Source organism: Carassius gibelio, chromosome A3 (genome assembly GCF_023724105.1).
Source record: "Carassius gibelio isolate Cgi1373 ecotype wild population from Czech Republic chromosome A3, carGib1.2-hapl.c, whole genome shotgun sequence".
NCBI classification, from domain to species: Eukaryota; Metazoa; Chordata; class Actinopteri; order Cypriniformes; family Cyprinidae; genus Carassius; species Carassius gibelio.
Window position 1 is genome coordinate 21,387,948 of NC_068373.1, and position 20,420 is coordinate 21,408,367.

General features: G+C 38.6%; 1 protein-coding gene across 5 annotated transcripts in view; it reads right to left on the reverse strand.

The window, feature by feature from the left end:
* The window catches only part of LOC127952035 (E3 ubiquitin-protein ligase SMURF1-like), a 33,510-nt gene that overhangs the window by 4,956 nt on the left and 8,134 nt on the right, over positions 1–20,420 (reverse strand). For 2 of the 5 annotated variants that reach the window (XM_052550294.1, XM_052550286.1), the window contains exons 2-14: positions 9,351–9,389; positions 7,683–7,791; positions 7,386–7,519; positions 7,185–7,250; positions 6,654–6,729; positions 6,180–6,418; positions 5,302–5,386; positions 4,835–4,855; positions 4,029–4,175; positions 3,510–3,711; positions 1,021–1,124; positions 643–757; positions 251–429 (exon numbers count right to left, since the gene is read on the reverse strand). In XM_052550294.1, the coding sequence (XP_052406254.1) occupies positions 251–429; positions 643–757; positions 1,021–1,124; positions 3,510–3,711; positions 4,029–4,175; positions 4,835–4,855; positions 5,302–5,386; positions 6,180–6,418; positions 6,654–6,729; positions 7,185–7,250; positions 7,386–7,519; positions 7,683–7,791; positions 9,351–9,389 (1,516 nt within the window). The remainder of the gene's footprint in view (positions 1–250; positions 430–642; positions 758–1,020; positions 1,125–3,509; positions 3,712–4,028; positions 4,176–4,834; positions 4,856–5,301; positions 5,387–6,179; positions 6,419–6,653; positions 6,730–7,184; positions 7,251–7,385; positions 7,520–7,682; positions 7,792–9,350; positions 9,390–20,420) is intronic. The other 3 variants (XM_052550312.1, XM_052550304.1, XM_052550320.1) reach the window with 2 other exon arrangements.

The window sequence follows — 20,420 nt, forward strand, 5'->3', positions numbered from 1 at the left end:
AGCCGTTGTTAACTGACAAGCTGCGCAAATCCACGTTCATCATCAGCTTGGATTTGCGCAGCTAGTCAGTTAACAACGGCTCCATGAAGAAACAGCTGCTCTATGTTAAATCACGAACCTGATGGAATTTACCACTGATTCGAGAACCGGCTTTACTGACGCGATGCACATTAATCATCAGCCAATATATATCGTGCTACCCTACATTATATTGAAATTCATCTGAGCATTTCTTATAAAATTCACTCACAGTATCCAGACGAGGCTCTTGTGCAGCTCTGGGTCCACAGTCTCAAGGTCACAAAGCTGGATGGGCTTTCCCAGGAGCTGCTTGTAGAAGGGCAAGGTGAAGCCTCCATTGATGTAGTGCCCGTGGAAAACAGCCAGACCCATTATCCGCCCAACAAAGTGGAAGTAAGACAAGTGGTCCTGAGAAAACAGCAGAGGGCGTTAGAGGAAGTTTAATGAGACCCTGCAGCTGAAGAGTAATGCTTGGTGAACCTTTTAAAGTAAACACATGACAACCACATATAGTGGATGGTCCAAGAAACACAGCCTTTGCTGAGTTTCTTCATAACATACAGATTCACTGGATCTTGTTTAGGAGAGAAAATTCAACCTAGGTCTCGCTGCATGACTTACAGGGTTGATGGACGAGTCTGGGTTGATCTGTAGTGTGTAGATGTTATCGGTGGAGTACTGAAACAGACCGTAGTATGGATTCAGCATCTCATGGCAGAGGAGATATAACCATTCCCTGGAACAGGACAGGAATTCAGATAGAAGTCAGTTTTTTTTTTTAGGATGCTCAAAACTGAGTCTTGCTGGCTGCAGTTCAGCCTAAACTCCCACAATATCGTGAACATGATACCCTGCATGCTGATAAGCCTGGCTGAGATTCAGCTAAACTGTTGAAATTATAAACTCAAGTCTGGCGTTCGAAAAGAGATGGGGGAATAATGAGGCACAGGGGAAATTAATTAATGAGAACCTTTTGCATGGAACAGATTCATATGCTACCTAGCAACTCCACCGTAATCTAGCCCCTCCTCTCCTCTGAACTTCACCATCAGCCGCTTCTTCAGGTCTTTGGGTCTCATCTTCATGATCTGTCTATAAGACTCCTGTTGTACAGACAGAGCAGAAATGTGATATACTTCTGAGTGAAACATTAATTTACATAAATTACATATTAAACTTGATTTATAAATGAAACAAATTGTAAACTAGCTTAAAATAATATGTACATTTGGGCCATTATATCAAAGAAGTTTCAAAAGATTGCTTCAGATAGCAAGTTAATGCACTACAATTCAAAAGTTTGGGGTCAACGTGAGGTTATTAAAGAAAATAATACTTTTTTTTTATTCATAAAGGGTTTGTAAAAATCAAATTGAAATCTAAAGTGACAGTTTAGAAGTTTAGAATGTTATGAAAATATCCTTTTCAAATTCATGTTGTTCTGATGTATCTATTCATTAAAGAATGATAAAAATGTACCACATTACTAAGAAATGTATAAATAAATCAGCTTTTCAGAATAATATAAATAAGAATCATGTGTCATTGAATTTATCAGGAATAAACTGCATTTTAAAATATAAAACCGCTTTAAATCTAATAATATTACACAATATTATACGTTTTACTGTGTTTGTGATCAAATATATGTAGCCTTGGTGAGCAAGACTTCATAAATTACTCAGCCTCAAGTCCAGTCCTAGGTGTATATGACTTTCTTCTTTCAGACAAATCCAGTCAGAGTTGTTTTAAAAACTGTCTTTGATCTTTCAAGCTGTTTAATGCCACTCAGCAGGTGTTGCAGTGCTTCAGTCCAAAAAATAAAAAAATAAAAAAAATAATTGCCCATCATTAAAAGAGAGAGAGAAAAAACACCAACAAAAAATTTGTCTCACATGGGTACCGGGAGGTGAATAAAGTCCTCCTGTATCTATGTGTTTAGTAGGAAAAATAACCATATTTAAAGAATAATGTCGGAGGATTTCTATATAAGCCAAGAGGCATGGATCATGGAAGCGGGGGGCCCACCCGGACCTCGGCAACTTTTGAGGTCTGGTACAAATTATTACATCCAAAAATACATAGGCTATAAGCTCATAAGGATTAATCATTAAAAGATCGCGATAACATTTTCAAACACACATAATCTTAATGCTATGACGCTGAATCCACTAGGTATATTAAACATTTGAAATCAGATCGGAATATTTAAACCTGCTTTAGTGCAGCCGCTGATCCAGAGAGAGCAGTGCTCATCATGTAAACTTATGTTTGAAACTGCTTCACAAACAGTCTACACATAGGTTACATTTCTGTGTTGCAAACATTAAATACTTATAACGGAAGTGTTTTGGATAAAAGTTTATAGTCTGGCTATAACGTTAGCTGATGTTGCAGCAGCCGTATTAAAAAAGAGAAACTGACCTTTGGAACGCATTCCGCTTCAAATAAAGATTGAAGGCCTATATGTCACATTATGGCAGTAGGTAGCGACTGTTAAAATGCATTTAATGTCTCATTCATTCAATCAACAGATTCATTAAAATTTTTTATTTCCAATACATATAATTTATTTTTTTACATATTTTTATTTTTAATAGGCTCGTTTACAACATTTTAGACTCATTTCTAACAATAAATAAAACATTTTGTAAGAAACATAAGTGAAGTAGCCTATATATTATTTAGTTTTTGTCTAATGTTTTGTTTTCAGAATCGTATGAGAATCTTTATTCTAAAAATCAATTACTCAGAGTCATAACTTCATAAATAATATCTGGCATCTAACTAATAACCTACTATTACTGTTTCTAATAGTCTATTAAAATGTAGACTAGGATGTAACATATACAATCTTACAGACTTTATGTAGTACAACAAGGATTTGGTAAATTTATAATGTTGCTTCTCATCCAGTGTGCGAAGTCCCCCGTAGCTGTGTAATACAATTTTGTTTTTATGGATGGGCGCTTTTATTTAACTTCTTTTGGACGGATGCATGCAACACCAGCTGAGTGGCATTAAACAGCTTGAAAAGATCAAAGACAAGTTTTAATATAACTGACTGGATTCGTCTGAAAGAAGAAAGTCATATACACCTAGGATGACTTGAAGGGTAGTAAGTTATGGGCTAATTTTAATTTTTGGGTGAACTAACACTTTAACTCTTACTGACCACAAACATATTAACTCTGCACTGGGGTAAAATATTTTTTCTTTGGAATAATGTGCACTGATGAAACTCAGGAAGCTCAGGAAAACCAGTGATGTGTATTAAACTAAATAAAGTAGAAAATACAAAATAATAGACATATTCTCCTAAAATTATCAGAGCCATATTGATCTGGCCAAAAACTGCAGCATTACTTAAGATACTGATATTGGCATCCTACTGTTGGAAACCAAAAAGCAAACATCAGTGTGTAAACCTAACCGTGATGCATCTTTAGTCACTTTAAATGACAAAAAACAGTTCCATATGCCAGTACCTCAAAGATCTCCTCACGGGACACTTCTATGCGGCAGTGGCCAGCTTGAGGCTGCTGCAGGGAGAGCTCATGGCGGAGAACTTTAAGTTTCTGGACCAGATCTCTCTCGTAGCGCACTGGTAGCTCCCCTTCACCTTCCTCCATACCAACCTCCATCTGTACAGGCAGAGGCTGGCTCGACTCCTTCCCCTGAGACTGCTGGCTGCTCATCAGATGCAAAACACATAAATGACACACGTGTACCAAAACATCCACACATTGATAGCACTTTATCCAGAAACTGGACCAAAACATTTTCATGCATCATTTGGGTTACACTCCCACTAGGGACGATTAGGAATTAAATAAATGTTGAGAATTAATTTAATAAAACCTTATACGAGCAAGCAATTATCATTACTAGCATCTTTAATTACACAAGGATGATTTATTCGTTGTGGCGAATAATTAATAGGATAATTTAAGAGCTGGAATGAGTAATCAGATGTTAAAAGCAAGCCGATGTGAAAAATGTTTTACCTCATGATGTGGTGTAACCTGGGGTCAGTGAATTGCGTGGTTCTATTATTATGGTCGACGAAATAAATTCGTCCTGACACAGTGCTCCTGATCTCCCAGCCGGGTGGCAGAGGGCCCAGCTCCTCACAACTCACGCTGTTCAAATCCCTGAAGGAGCAAGCGCACCCATCACACTTGGTGCTCAACACATATAATGGTGTCTCTTTTGACCTAATTTCAGGGTGGGAAATTAACTTTTTTCATCCACCAGCCACAATGGCAAGCGAATGCCCTATTTTACCAGACACTTCGATTTTACCAACCATTTATATTTTTGTTAAATTCAAAAGAGTGGGAAAGATTTTTGTAATGTCTGAAAAGAAAACTCTTACGCTTAGTACTATTATGAAATATAACTACAATTTAAAATGAAGGTTTCTATATCAATACATTTTCAAATGTAATTTAATCCTGTGATGGCAGAGCTGAATTTTCAGTAACCATTACTTCAGTTTCAAGTGTTACATGATCCTTCAGAAATCAATAAGAAACTGTTCTTACTATTATTAGGTCGAAAAGAGTTGTGCCGACTAATATTCTTGTGGAAACCATGATACTTTTTTTCAGGATTTTTTTGAATGCTCTTAAGAACAGCATTTTCTTTTTAAACAGATTTTTTTTTCATAAATTACTATAACTTTTGATCAATTTAATGCATTACTAAATAAAGGAATGTTTTTTTTTTTTTTTTAAGTAAACTTTCTCCATGCATGTAGAGTTTATAACCCGGGCCATAACATAAAAAGACACCAAGTGGACTGACTTGCCTTAAAGAGATGTTGGTACACCTGAAGATGAAAACAAACAGTCGACAGCATATAAGAACTTCTTCAAAATACACTCACATGTGTGTGTTGAATATACATGCATGTTATTTGACCAAGTTAAGAGGTCACACGCAACAGGGTCTGTTAAGGCAAAATAAACTGCCACTACAAAAAGCATCTGCATTTAGCTGGTGCCATGTGTTAATTTCCCACCCCGTTTTCCTCACTAACAGGCTTCTTCTCGTTGTCCCTTTCCTCATGCTTCTGAGATCATTATTATGATGTTGAGCAAATTATTAAGTTAACAATGTCAACAGTAGCAGCTATTAACTGAGATTGCTGATGATCAAGTTAGCTGATTTTGGACATTAAAGTGCTACGATTAGAGTGATTTCACAACAGCAGCGAGGAGCAATCAAACAAGGGCAATCATTATTTCAGCCAAGACGGGTGGTGATTAAACCTACCGGGGTATTCTGGGATCATGCCAGGTGCTCACGCCAGTCTGTGTGTGCAGAAAATAGACTTGGCCCTGCACGGTGGTCCTTTGCTCTGCATTAGAAAAGATAAAAGACACGTTAAGAGTGAATGAGCCACAGCTAACTCAGACGACAGTTTACAAGTAACCTAAACAATTTCAACAGGACGCTGAGCTTCCAGTTTTCAGGTGGCACACAGCTAGTGCGGCACGTCTAGTCTGAGATTTAATTACACTGGACCTGTCCACTGGTCACGGCAGAGGACTCGACCACAACACCAACAGGGTCAGGCACGGTTACGCTCCAATGAGGGGCTTTACCACAGCCAATCCACCTGTGTAATGCGGTCCGCAGTGGCCACACGGCTCAGCTAAAGCATCAGTGCCGGAGTGAATAGACTCCTTTCAGAGCTCACTCTACCCAGTTCACTGCACTTCAGTAGCCTTTACCCTGATCACTAAGCTGTATTAGTCCCAGTGGACTCTAGCAGTACTGTAGGTAGGAGATCAGGTATACGCACCAGGGATGTGAAAAAAAAACTACATATTTTTATGGTAAAATATTTAGATATCCTATTGCAAAAAACTGACAGCCCTCAAAAATGAACACTGACCTGCAGACTATACATAATGACTGGAAAATTGCTCACACCAGGCAATTTGAAGTGTACTGAAAAAAAGTGTTTTTGTTACAAAAGCCGTACTCCGATTGCTATACCAGAAGGGTTTTCAAGCACTGAGGAAAAAAGAAATAGAAAAACTAAAACAATCAGATTAATAAAAAAAAAGAAATAAAAAAAATAAGATAAAAAAAAAACCCTCCAGGTAAATTTCATCTTCACCCATTCATAACTCGCTAACACTTACCGTAGCCCTCAGGGAGGTCGGGGGACTGGTGTCCGTGTGGTCTATTTTGGGGGGTATGTGCGTGCCCTCGGGAATCTTGGTTTCTGATGCGTTGTGCTTGGAGCCGTTGCTCTTGATTTGGTGACTCAAGTGCATGGCAGTTGCCCCCGCCAGCGGCTCCTGTCGGATCCGTGTATGGCATGGGCTCCTCCATGAAGCAGCTGAGAGGCCGTCCGGGCCCCGAGTCTTCAAAGACTGGCCTGAAACATACACGCATACAGAGCAGGTGTTAAAATACATACAGCCACACAAACATTTCACGGGGTCAAATCTACAGTCTTGGTACTGATGTTCAAGTCAGTGATGAACTGTGAAACTAACTGGTCTTTAGGAAGCTCAAATAAAGTGCTTTATCTGGGAAGGCAGGCAGTCAGTGTTAAAAAAAAAGGGGGGGGGGGGGGATTGGGGGTATCCTCGAGACAAAAGTTGGCTCACCCTTCATTCTCTACCAGTCCTCTACAGTCGACCACAGGCCCTCCACTGCCGATTCGGTCTCTGGTCTGCAGACTCACTACAAAAACAAACAAAACAGTTAAAGAAAAGTCTTCATATTGAGGCATTTTGTTACAAGACTCTTCATTCAGTGAAATAATGATTCCGCAGTATTCATTTTCATTAGTTTGTTAGTTGGCATTTGAATTTACACAAAGTATTTTGGCACTTCAATGACACAGACACACAAAAATGATAAAATAAAGATATGATCTTGACTGCAAATATTTACAAATAATGCTTTTCTCAGAACTAACTTTAATGAGGCAAATTTCATCTTAAATGTTTTGACTGAAAAACTGCAGTTGTGTTTTCTTTTTTAAAAATAAACACTATGCAGTGATGCACGAGATATTTTGTTATCTAGTGCAAATACATATACTTAAAAGTGTCGCTGAAGTGGCTAAATACATTTTGGGGCCACGGTATATGAAAAATTCTGTACAAGTTCTACCTGCATTGGTTAGTACTTACCAACAATTTGTCCACGGACAGCATCACTGTCAGATGCGTTCAGCTTGCATAAGTCTAAACGCTGGTCTGATGGGGAGACAGATAATTGACAAGATGTAATTAAACTTTAGTGGACCGCAGATACACAGACATGTAACACCTGTGATGTGGCTCAATTAAGAGATTACAGCATATAGTATACTATAAAAGTATCACACTCACAGCCTGTGTCTTTTAGTCTGCTGATGGCATTGGACAGGAGTCGCACACAGCCTAAGAAACCCGCACCCTGCTTCTTATGGATCTTCTTATGGTTCCATACGCTAATGGTGATGGAATCGGTCTTCCCAATATACCTGCAGAAAAACTCTGTTTAGCAATTTCCTCTTTTTAAAATCACTAGCTAATATGGTTTCCTTTATTTTAAAGATGAACTAAATGGCTGAAACTGTACAACATCACAAATACCACTGAGAACATCAAAATTAGGCATCAGTAACTTTATAGGAATTTGCTCACAGGTCGTAATGCTGATTCCACTTGGGGTCCAATGTGCTTTTGACCGTGTCTGTAGAGTGACATTGACCCGAGCCATCCACCACCACTTTGGCGAAAGGATCAGGCAAACCTGCAGCAGAACGACAGTGTGGCAGGAAGACAAATAAACAACAGAGGACAAACTCGGCAGTCACAGACCGCCCTCTCACTGCCCGTTACAATCTGGACAGCTTAGCAGCTTCCACAAGGACAGTTGCAAAAATTAAGATAGACTGCAAATATCTGGATGGCTTTACAGATCCCCAGACCAAAAAGTATGACCATGGAGCTACTGTCTTAAAATGGCAATTTACAGAATCGCTAACACAAAGTCTCTTAAATACATTTTACAAGCACACTTCTTTTATTTCTTTGCAGGCAATTAAATATGATTTTTTTTTAAAGTGCTATATAAAAGAAAGTTATAAGCTGTTATAAGTTGCTATATAAAGAAATTTATATAAACTAGGATGTGTACCATAACAGCTTTTTGCTCCGTGTTACTGAAAGGACAGTCTCATGCTCTGTGAACCGTTCAAAGAGCATTTCCAAAGCATTTCAGTGAGTGTGGGTGTGGGGGATGCATGCTGCATCTGTTGTGGAACATTAAGACTAATAATTTAATGCATTATTATCAGAGACAACTGGTCTTGTTTCGTCTGTCTTTCTCATACATTCTGATTGTGGCCTTTTGCTATAAGAAAAGCATAATTGACATGGCACAGAAACAGGATCTATGAATGACGCACACCAGTCATTTGAATAATATTTGGGACACACAGTGATGAGGCCAGTGGGGCAAACAAGCCTGTCAGTCAGAACAGCTGGGATGGAGAGCCCAGAGTGCAGAACAGTGAAGTGTGCTCATGCTGCAGTGGGTGGAATCTGACGAGGAGCCACTGAATGAGGATGTGAATTCCCAGAATCACAAATGGTCCATACAGTAATCTCTGAGGGACATTTAAGGTTGAAAAATAGTTCATCCAAAAGTAACATTTCAAACTCTTTATGTGAAAAACAAAAGGTGAACTTGAAAAATATTGCTGCTCTTTTCAACAAAGATGTGAATTTACACAAAGTGAATGAGGACTGTTGTAGTCAAACTCTAAAATAAAAGAAAAGGAAAGTATCACTGAAATATGCTCTAAATTTCATGGTTTCTGTAATCATTTGATAGCTCTGTGTCATTATTCCACCAAAATTCACCTTGGCGCGTTTATAAAGTTTGAGAGAAGTAGTGACATGCAATTTGTGGAAAGAATTGTTCTTTTCAATTAAACAGTTGATCCAATTCGCAAAATTGGTCTGAATGATCTTAAAGCAGTTAGCACACTGCTGTATCAGGAAATAATAACTTAAATTTTAGTCTTTTACTTTGATAAAGTTATGTGACGGACTTATGAAGACTTTTTTTTTTGCACAATTTGTCATGGACTACTGCTATGATACTTTTCTGGTGCTTTTTTGTCCATTTTTGAAGCTTGAATGCCCGATTTATTGTTTTTATATGGAAAATAGCAACCAGAAAATCATTCAAAAGCCATGCAGGTTTGGAGTGACACAAGGGCAAAATAGCAAAATGTAAACTTTTTTTAATGTACACAAAGAATTGTGAAAATGAGTTATAACTGTGAAATGAGGTATACTTACGGAAGAAGTCTTTCTTTGCCAGATTCTTGGCACATAATACTGAAAGAAAAAGAAAAAAATCATTATAATCCCAAATCATTCAATACATCAAAAGATGCACCACTTACTTGGGAATTTATGTGCATGGAAAATAAATAATTGAAAGCCTGATGTAATTAAAAGCTTTGCTGCTGATGGGAGGGTGACTGAAAACAGCGTTTATCTGCAAAGACAGCTTTTAAGAGAGAGCTGGGCCTCGTTCCACTAAATAACTGACATGACCATTCCCCTAGACCCTCAAGAGGGGCCACTGGGGCCGTCCCAGCACAGCCTGAACAGAATAAATCAGACAGACTTCCTGTTAACGCTGTTAGTCAGCACCCCAAGAATGTAAAATGTAAAAATATCAAAGGTCATTCTGTGTTAGGCTGCAATGTGATTTCATGCTTTTCAATGGGATTTGGTGCACTTAAGAGAAGCAGCATTTGGGAATAAGGTTGGTGTCAGCTCATGTTTGACACGCTGTGGCGTGAGACAGAGCAGGTGTGGTCAGCAATATTCATCTTCTCAAAAATGTGCTGTTTACACGGAAGACAAGGCTATAGCAAACCAATGACCTGCATCATTTTGGACAAGTAAAATGTACATAACAGTGGAGAAGTGGTATTACCAAAGTGCAAACCCCTATACTGTCTTGCAGTCACAGCACAACAGGAAACTGTGGGGCATCATATGCAGTGACGTGATTCTGAATTGTCTGGTTTGAGCGTGTGTGTGTGTGTTACTGGACAAACAGAGAAGGCCTGTGTTCTGCCTCTAAAGAGTTTCATTTCTTCCATGAGGTCACATGGTTAATTCATGCGTGCTGTCAGAACCAACACATGACATGGTAAACACAACTTTGTCTGTCAACCATCCAATTTATGAACATACTATTACACTTTTAAATGGTTGCAGTATGTCCCTTTCACCACTTTACATGGTTACCCAAAAACATTTATCTGATAGCCAAATAATGGTGCCGAAAATTATTTTACGCCCGATCACTCATATGACCTTGTTTAATAGGGTCGTGGTAATTATTACACTGGAGAACTGCTAAAGGGTCAGTTTGGCAAAAAATGAAAATTAATTATCCTTTCGGAATTCCAAATATGCAGAACATTTTTATGCAGCACACAAAAACTGAAACATTCCCATGGCAACACAATGAAGGTCAGTGGAGTTCATTGTTGTTTTGGACCCCAATGACTTTTGTTATATGGCTGAACCAGCTAAAATATTCTTTCAAAAAAAAAAAAAATCTCCTTATGACTTCTGGAGGAGGAACATTATACACTTCTGAAATGACATGAGGAGATTTAAAAGAGATCTTTCTGACTGGTTCCTGTTGATGACGGCGGCAGCATCTTTCCTCGATCCCAGCGTGTACATCAAAGAATTCATGCTAGTGTTTCTGCGGTTAAATCAGAATCCAAGACAAAGCAGCAAAGACAGCAAAAAGCACTTGTACCCTATTCTTTTATGTATTCTCATTGTTCCTGCAGAAGGCTATTTATTTATTAAAATCCACCTGACAATACAGTGAAGAAGAAACTGAAGAAGAAACTGGCTGAAATTGAGAAAAGGCAGCCAATTTCTACAGAACAGGAATCATGCAAGCTCAGCCACTAATTGGTTTATGCTGAGGTTTCATGCTCCCCTAATGCATGGTATAGTTTATGCCCTAATAATGAGCCGAGACGACAGGATCTTCAAAAGGTCAGAGAGCTGGAAATTCATTGCTGTGGACAGAAGAGCAAAGCGGCATACCTCTGTTTGCACCCACACACAGCTCCATGATTTGGGTAGGGCAGTGCCTCATTAGCTGTGAAATTCATCTCAGCATTCACAGGGAGAGACGGGAGCGGGGGTGGGTGGCTCCATAGTCCATCATGTCTTTCAGCCTCCAGGCTGTCCATCACCTCCCAATAACTTGTTACTGTGGCAACCAATAACCCAAGTGGCGGTGCCGTGATGCATAACAGGCTCAGATCAAAGTTTGCAGGTATGACGAAGCCGAGGCAGATCCCTCAGGAGCGACAGAGGCGTAGCTACAGCAGTCACAGAGTAATCAAATATACATGCAGCAGATATTTCAAAGCTTAACCACCCTAGCTTCCCTTTAGGAGCTTTCCACATATGTAGCCATGGAAACAATGGAGGCAGAAACTTTGCTGTCAGACACAACTTTCATCACAGGCAGCCAGGGCTGTAACATCCCCTCCATTTAAACTAATTAGTTCGCATGAAAGGATTTTATTGCCTCAGACCAGCAGATGGATGTTTTGTTCTGTTAATTACGGAGTACAAAAATGTCAAAATCTAACAAATGGATTTTTGCCAAAACATAGGCAAGAAAGTCTAAGTCAAATCAACGGGTTTCCTATTTAGAAGACTGTTCAAAATTAGGGCTCAGTAAGATTTTTTGAAAGAGGTCTCTCATCCTTACCAAGGCTGCATTTATTTGATCCGAAAATCAGGTCTGGTAAGTTACTGGCCAGTCAAGCACACCAACACCGTGGTTATTTTTACCAACTTTTGGCACTTTTGGCAGTGTGTGGGCAGGTGCCTAATCCTGCTGGAAAATGAAATCAGCATCTTCAAAAAGCTGGTCAGCAGAAGGAAGCATGAAAATTTCTTGGTAAATGGGTGCAGTGACTTTGGTTTTCAAAGAACACAATGGACCTACACCAGCAGATGACATTGCACCCCAAATCATTACAGACTGTGGAAACCTAACTCTGGACTTCAAGCAACTTGGGCTCTGAGCTTCTCCACCCTTGCTCCAGACTCTAGGACCTTGGTTTCCAAATGAAATACAGAACTTGCTCTCATCTTAAAATAGGACTTTGGAACACTGTGCAACAATCCAGTTCTTCTTCTCCTTAGCCCAGGTAAGATGCCTCTGACATTGTCTGTGGTTCAGGAGTGGCTTAACAAGACAATACGACAACTGTAGCCAAATTCCATGACATGTCTGTATGCCTTGACCCCAGCCTAAGTCCATTCCTTGTGAAGTTCACTCAAATTCTTGAATCAATTTTGCTTGACAATCCTCATAAGGCTGAGGTTTCTCCCGGTTGGTTGAGCATCTTTTTCTTCCACACTTTTTCCTTTCACTCAACTTTCTGTTAACATGATTGGATACAGCACTCTGTGAATAGAATCTTTGGCAATGAATATTTGTATCTTACCCTCCTTGTGAAGGGTGTCAGTGATTGTCTTCTGGACAACTGTCAGATCAGCAGTCTTCCCCATGATTGTGTAGCCTAGTTTACCAAACTGAGAGACCTTTTTGAAGGTTCAGGAAACCTTTGCAGGTGTTTTGAGTTTTGAGATTAGCTGATGTCAGCATATTCTAATTTGTTGAGATGGTGAATTGGTGGGTTTTTGTAGAATGTGAGCCAAAATCATCACAATTAAAAGAAACAAAAACAAACTACTTCAGTCTGTGTGCGTTGAATTTATTTAATACAATATTTTCACAATTTGAGTTAAATTACTGAAATAAATGAACTTTTCCATGACATTCTAATTTATTGAGATGCACCATATACACATATTAATAAAATGGAAGTTCAAAATAATGTATTTTAAATTGAAATCATGTTTGAAGAATTGAATTCATCCTATCGGACCAAAAGATCTTTCTCAACAAGCAAACCGGTGAAACCAGCTATTTGTTTTGTAAATACTTAGTCTTATAGAGGTTTAGACTGATTTGTTTGTTTCTGTTTGTCAGTTAAAATTTGAGATAATCTGTAACACAGCAATGATTTTCAATTCAGAAAACAGAGAAGAAAACCAGGCAATACTTGGTGCCAAAAACCTCAAAATGAAGCTTTATGACAGACCACATGACAATTACTAACAGGAAAACACATGAGTGCTATTCTCAAACACTGGCCGAGGTACTCTGAATGAAGTTCAAGAGTGGTACACATCAGTGTAGGGCCTTTAAAGAGGGTTTTTCCTGTTGCTTTAACCACTGCCTAATCATAGTCGTGAGACTCGTGACTGGCAGAACAAACATGCACTACACTTCAGAGTTTCTGCTGCCCAGCTGCACAAACTGACAAACAACCCTGGCGCACACATAAAAATGTGGTGATTTCAGTGGGTGTTATTTGCCCAGTGCTGTATGTGGACAACTGCCCGGGGCTTTACAAACAGTATTGCCCATGCACTTTCATTAAGCCCTTTGATAGGAAGCCAAACAGTCTGGTATGGTGTTATCGACATGGGAGATCATCCATCATCTTAACCATTTCATTACATAGAATTAGCAGTTCGAAAACATTCTCCAAAAGCTGGAAACCAGGACAATTTCTGGTGGATGTAAACTTTTATAGGCCAATGAGATATTAAGTCCAACTGATTTTCATCTAGTTTTATTTGGTTTTGCTTCTGCAGAAGGGTATCCAAGTGTATATCCAAAGGCTGTGATGAATCACAACTTATTATAATATCATAATTGGATAGTGACTACCACTGTGCCAACATCATAACATAGCACAGAATAGAAGAGGAGAATACTAACCACTTGCCAGTGTGCCCAATCAAGCTTCAAAATTTGACACAAATCTGTAAGATGGTAGAAATAAACTAGCTATAACCTACATAATAGACAGGGGCAGGCTGTGTCATGCATCCTCAAAAACCATAAACAAAACTACATAGGAAAAATAATCAGATTACAATAAGACAAATAAGAATGTGGTTTGAGCTGACCAACAAGTTTTTGAAATGAATTATTGCCTAGCAGGAGTATGAAACTATCAAAACTCAATTATGTATGATAAACAAATCTGGTACTGAGTTGCCAATTCCAACTGCCAAAATCCTGAAGCAAAACTAGACAGTATCATATATGCTAGTCAGCATGTCAGAGTGTCTTCAATACCTTGCATTAGGAAAGCTTGTGTAGTGACTGATGAGGTTGGGTGCAAGGGAGATAGACGAGGCTCTATTCTTAGTTTCCCACCCACTTATTCCCCGACTTTAATAAAAAGAACTTCTTCACTTGACATAATGGCGGAGAGCTAGTTCACAAGACTGTTAAGATAGTTAATCAGCGAAAGAACACGTTTATAACCAAAAGGAACATTACTCAGTAGATGGGAATGAGTCTCTGACAGGTTCTGCAGCTGTTTGCAAGGCAAGTAGTTTGCTGATATATGAAGTTGGGGGGAGGGGGGGGGGAGGTTGGGCACAGTAAAGCTGACACACTATGGTGTAACTCACCAGAATATGAGCCAATGGTTATTTATCTCTGTACTTCTTCAATAAGAGCAGAGCATCCAATGAGCAGTGGTGGAGGATGTAAGGCAGGGGCACAGTAAAATGTTATCTCTGCCCAATTCATGAGGATTTCTGTGCTGAAGCTCACTTGCTATTGACACATTCGAGTCTGATGACAAATTTTGAGCATTTTCTCTGAAAATGTTTTGGATAAATGAAGGTTATGCTCAGTCTCTGAACAAAAATAAAAACTCATACTAGACTGTAAATAAAACAAATGACAAAGATTATTGAAGCATGACACTATGGAGTTGAAGTAAAGTAGCTATCGAATATTTTAGTAATCGAGTATTCTACCAAAAATTCCATTGATTAATCGAGTAATCGGATAAAACATTTTTTTGGCTTAATTAAAATGCAATATTAATTATGCAAGAGAAAATAAGACTTCTGGGTCTCTTAAAATGAACAACTAAGTTTCCTTTTTTAGACAAAAAAATACAAGTATTTTTTAAATGCATAGAATGCAATGCATACATCAAAAACATAAATTTGACAAAGTTGAGAGATGAATTAAGTGCATTTAAGTGCCATTGAGTTGGGGTTTTAAATAAAGCATTTTCTGATATGCACATTAAAAATTACTTTATCTTTTAATTATTGAAAATTAAGCAAATGCACTGTCAGAGCAGTTCTGGAGATGACATGATTTTGTCAGGCCACATGTAAAATCAGATGAATTATTATTAAAATTATTAAAATTAATACGCATGGATGATAGTTGATTATAGTTGACAGTTGATTATCTATAATTGTTGCATATAATGTGCAAACGGCAATCGAAATTGGCTGGCGCTCACATATAATCATCCTTGTACTGATTTCAGCAAATCTGTTCGAGCGAATGCACACAACCTGATTAATATTTATGAATCCAGTAGCTCATTAATCCTTAGTGCATTTTATATTGTTCTTATTAGTAAATTTGTATCATTCGTATTATCTTATCAGTTTTTTGTTAAATTTTTCCCCTTTTTTTTTCTTCAGAAAAACAGAATGACCAAAAAAGCACCACCATCAGTCCAGTTAAAATGTTCAATTAAAATGACTAATTTGCCTTCAAACATGGTTTTCAAGCTTTAATTCTAATGACTAAAGGTCTATCATTAAATAATACTTGATTATAGGGCTGGTCTGAATGCCATGTTTGAGTGTAATCAACACAGAATATTCGAAGCTTCGGATGGAGAGGCTGAACATCTCTGCATGTCGGTCTGTCTGTTTGCATTTTTATTATGTCGAGAACCTTTCATCCAATCGACTTCACGCGTGGTGGGTGTGTTGCTGCGGACCCAAGAGAGTGAAGTGTTACAATTTGGTGCAATATGGACATGCGACACATCCAGAATTAATAAGCTTTTAATAAACTACAGAACAGCGCAAGCCGGAAGTGGAAACTGCAGTCGTGATAAAAAAACACACAGGTCTGTTTAAAGCAATTCTTTTAATATAGACAAATTATTATTAGGCTGTGCTACTGTATGTTTCTTTTATATATAGCTGCCGTATTTGCAAGTATTTTCCAAATAAATTAAATGCTCATTTTTACCATGTGTAAAATTACCAGAGATGTATAGTAACGAAGTAGAACTACTTCACTACTGTACTTAAGTACTAAAAGGCGGTATCTGTACTTTACTAGAGTATTATTTTTTTCTCCTACTTCCACTTTTACTTCGGTACATATTTTCGCTGAGTTTAATACTTTTACTCCGATATTTTTTTTATGTGCTGCATCGTTACTCGTTACAATTTTAATAATGTTACGAATCATTCCATTACAAACCACTGCCAGAACTGTAGATGGCAGATTTGATGAAGCTGGCACATCATTGAGCGAAACAAGCGATTAAGAAGACTGCGCGTGCTGACTGAACTGCTTTGAAGAGAGAAATGAACACCGAGCCGAGCCAGATAATGACTCGTTCACGAGTCAAGAACCGGTTGCATCGGTTCTCGGATGACCAGTAACGTTAGTTCTTTCTGACAGTCCGATTCAATAAACCAGTTGAAGAAAACAGTTCACCGATTCTTTTGCGCTCGATGCAATGGCGTCATTGGCGTTTACTGCACCTGGGCTCATAACATTAACACAGAATCAGTTCAGAATCAATCACCAAAAGAATCAGTTCGTTCCAGACGCTCTGTGTGTCGGTTTGCTTCACGCTAAATCACACATGCGCAGTATCATCAGCTCCCCGCTTCACGAATCAGAAGCGTCTGACAGAAACGGTTCTTGACTCGTGAACGAGTCATTATCTGGCTCGGCTCGGTGTTCATCTTCAGTTCTCTATCACAGCAGTTCAGTCAGTGTACTGTTTGAGTCAATGAATTACTCCGGGATATTGGTTTGTTTTAACTCAGAGGGAGTGTCAGACACATTAAACAAGTTAACAGCTTAATTCATCTGTGGATTAATGCGTATTGGAGACGCGAACTGTTTAAAACGATTCAATTCGATTTGGTGGACCGTTTCAAAAAGATCCGGTTACATCGAATGATTCGTTCGCGAACCAGATATCACAAACTGCTTTGTTTTTAACTGTCTTACAACAGACACGGAAGAGAAGACAATGCTGAATAAAGTCGTAGTTTTTGCTATTTTTTGGACCAAAATTTATTTTCAATGCTTCAAAAAATTCTAAATGACCCTCTGATGTCTTACCGGTTTGAAACAACATGAGGGTAAGTTATTAATGACATCATTTGCAAATTGGGCTAACTAACCCTAGTAACCGTTTTTTGTTTAAAATAAGTTACAGTCAAAGGAATTGTGATTGTCCTTTAGGTTAATCATTTGAAATAGTAAAAACAATATGTTCAAACTTTTGACTACTTTCTTTAATAGCTACATAACACAATACTTCTACTTTTACTTTCAGTACTTGAGTAGTAAATTTTAAAATAGACTACTTGCAATACTTAAGTACAAAAAATGTTGAATACTTTAGTACTTCTACTTAAGTGTGGTGCTTAAAGAGCACTTCTACTTCTACTCAAGTCACTTTTTTGATAGAGCACTTGTACTTTTACTCAAGTATTGGTCTCTAGTACTTTATACATCTCTGAAAATTACTGATTAACATGGAGGATAAAAGAAGCTAGTTTTTTTTACACCAACAATGTACTATAGGCATACTACTTAAATTAAATTAAATTTATGCATTTAGCAGACGATTTTATCCAAAGCGACTTGCATTCAGGCTATAAATTTTTACCTTTCATGTGTTCCCGGGGAATCGAACCACCAACCTTGCGCTTGCTTGCTTGCTAGCGCAGTGCTCTACCAGTTGAGCTACAGGAACACTTACGGAATACGAGATGAACTGAATCAGGACATTCATGACGTTCACTCATGGGCGATTTATATGATTTATAAGGAGTTTTTGGGACTCCTTTTTTTTTTATATCTGATTTTTTTTCGGTGTGAAAAATCAAATAAATAGAAGGTGACTACAGGTATAATATCAAAAATCCTTCACAGACCAAAATGTCTCAGACTTTTTTCTCTTTTTTTTTATTGAATGTTGCATAGCTGTTTAACTTGGCTGTCTGATCAAAAAAACTGAAACTGGTAGTCAGGCAACAGAGTGGCATTATTGTTTCTCTCAGAATTAATGAGTGAAACAATGTTAACACCATAAATATAGGCCAACTCCAGTATATGTAATTGTTAAAAACATTATTATGAGTTGCACATCTATAAATGAACACAATGTTAGGCATCACTTTGTAATGCAAAGTGGACGCATTCATTTAAATCATTTGCAGCTCTTGCAATTTGTTTATTGCTATTTTGATTTTATTACATTTAATTAGTACAGTACAGACCATTCAGGCTTCGCATAAGCAAGCCATCACTCTAATTGAGTGATGAACTAGACTGATTAGGGGATGAAGAATGTGGCCTACTCGACTCATTTCCTGCCAGATTCAGCGATGACACACAGCACTCCTCCCATTCACAGCTTCGGTTTGAGTTACAGCAGCGTGAAGACTGGAGGGATATGAGAAAGACCGTACTGCACACACTCATGTAAAGCCCTGCCATTCGCAGTGCTGAAACACAAGACTTCGGGACCCCAGCACGAATGAATTATCCATGAGCTTTTCCGGAGATATCTTCCACCCTCCTTCCGGGCTCTTTGTTTCTCTTTCTTTCACTTTCCACGGCCAAAACCTAGCTCTGCGCTGAACATTAAACTGTGGGAAGCCATTTTGTAATGGTTGACCAGAATGTCAGAGGCCTTTAAAAAAATAGATCCCCACCCACCCTTGAACAAATTAGTTGTCAGCCAAGAGGGTAAACTGGAATGCTAAACCTCCTCATGTGCATGAACAGACAAGACATTTCTTCGGGGCAAAGATAAAGCAGGTCAGCCACTCCGACTTCCACGGTGGATCCGCCAAGCTCCCCTAGGAAGAAGCCCAATGATGGGGACAGGCAGGCTTCCCCGTCACTGAGTCACCAGGCGTGAAAAGGAAGGGAAACCGGAGCCATACCTTGAGGGAATCAGTGATTAAAAGCACAATACATAGGAATGAGAGAAATGCATTCAGTCGGCAGTGACTGGAAGAGGAGGACATCCTGAATCTGAAGTGTAGCGCATTAATCACAACTCTGATCTGACACCGAAGAGACTGCAACCTTATGGCGACTATGCCAACAGATGTCCGCCTGTTTGCACACTTGACAGCTTGTCTGACTACATCAGAAGTACTCAGATACAACACGCTATGATGATTATTGTGCTATCAAGCAAACTTCTGGGTCTTGTTTTGCGTTTGAGAAAGCTAATTGGTTTACAGGGTGCACTCAATTCAGTCAAAAAACACAGAGAACACTGGCAGGAATTAGCCAAAAACAAGCTTGAAATGAAACAGGTTATGTCGGTCAGTTTAGAGAATGGCCAACGGTCAATTGTCATCACTGTACAGATATGAGCGATGCTTACATGGCCAACAACGTGCAATGCCAGAGAGTGAGAAACATTATACTGAAAAGTAACATCTTAAAGTCTGATGGGCTGAAAAAAAAAATCCCTGCGTTTAGCGATTCTTGTTTCCAATAGCTAAAAGAATGCATCCTGCAGCAGTATGTGTGTCCAGCAGTGACCTGGGGGAGGTGGCTGTGTGACGCCGGGGTGCTGTACAGTAACCTAAATCCAGACAAGGCGCGTGGGAGCCGGCCAGGCTGCTGACGGAGGCTAAAATCACCATATGAGCTCTTCATCCTCTCTAGAGGCCCCACAGACTTATGGCACAGTACAACATAGCACTGTCTGCAGCTGACCACAATACAGTCCCACACACACGGACACAAAGGCCTACCACGTCACACATTTTTATCAGGGCAACAGGCTGCACGAATCTGCATTTTCCAAATATTTGTAGGGATAAGGTGAATTTGTTAGGATACAAAACAGAAGTAAATAAAATAATCTGTAAACTTAGGTGTTTGAACCAGTCACAGAACTTCATTCTGCTACTGTAGGCTGCAAAAATAAAATAAAAACACTATTAAAAAAATGGTGGTTTGTAAGATTTTTTAAATGTTTTATAAAGTTAAAAACATGCTGCATTTATTTGATAAAAAAAATATTGCAATTTTAATATAATTATTTTCTATTTCAATGTAATTCATTCCTTTGGGGGTAGGGGTTAAAATGGGATGAAATTAGAATTAAAGGTATCGAATAAACATCTTCTCATGGATAATACCCTAAACAACCCACTGACTAGTCATTA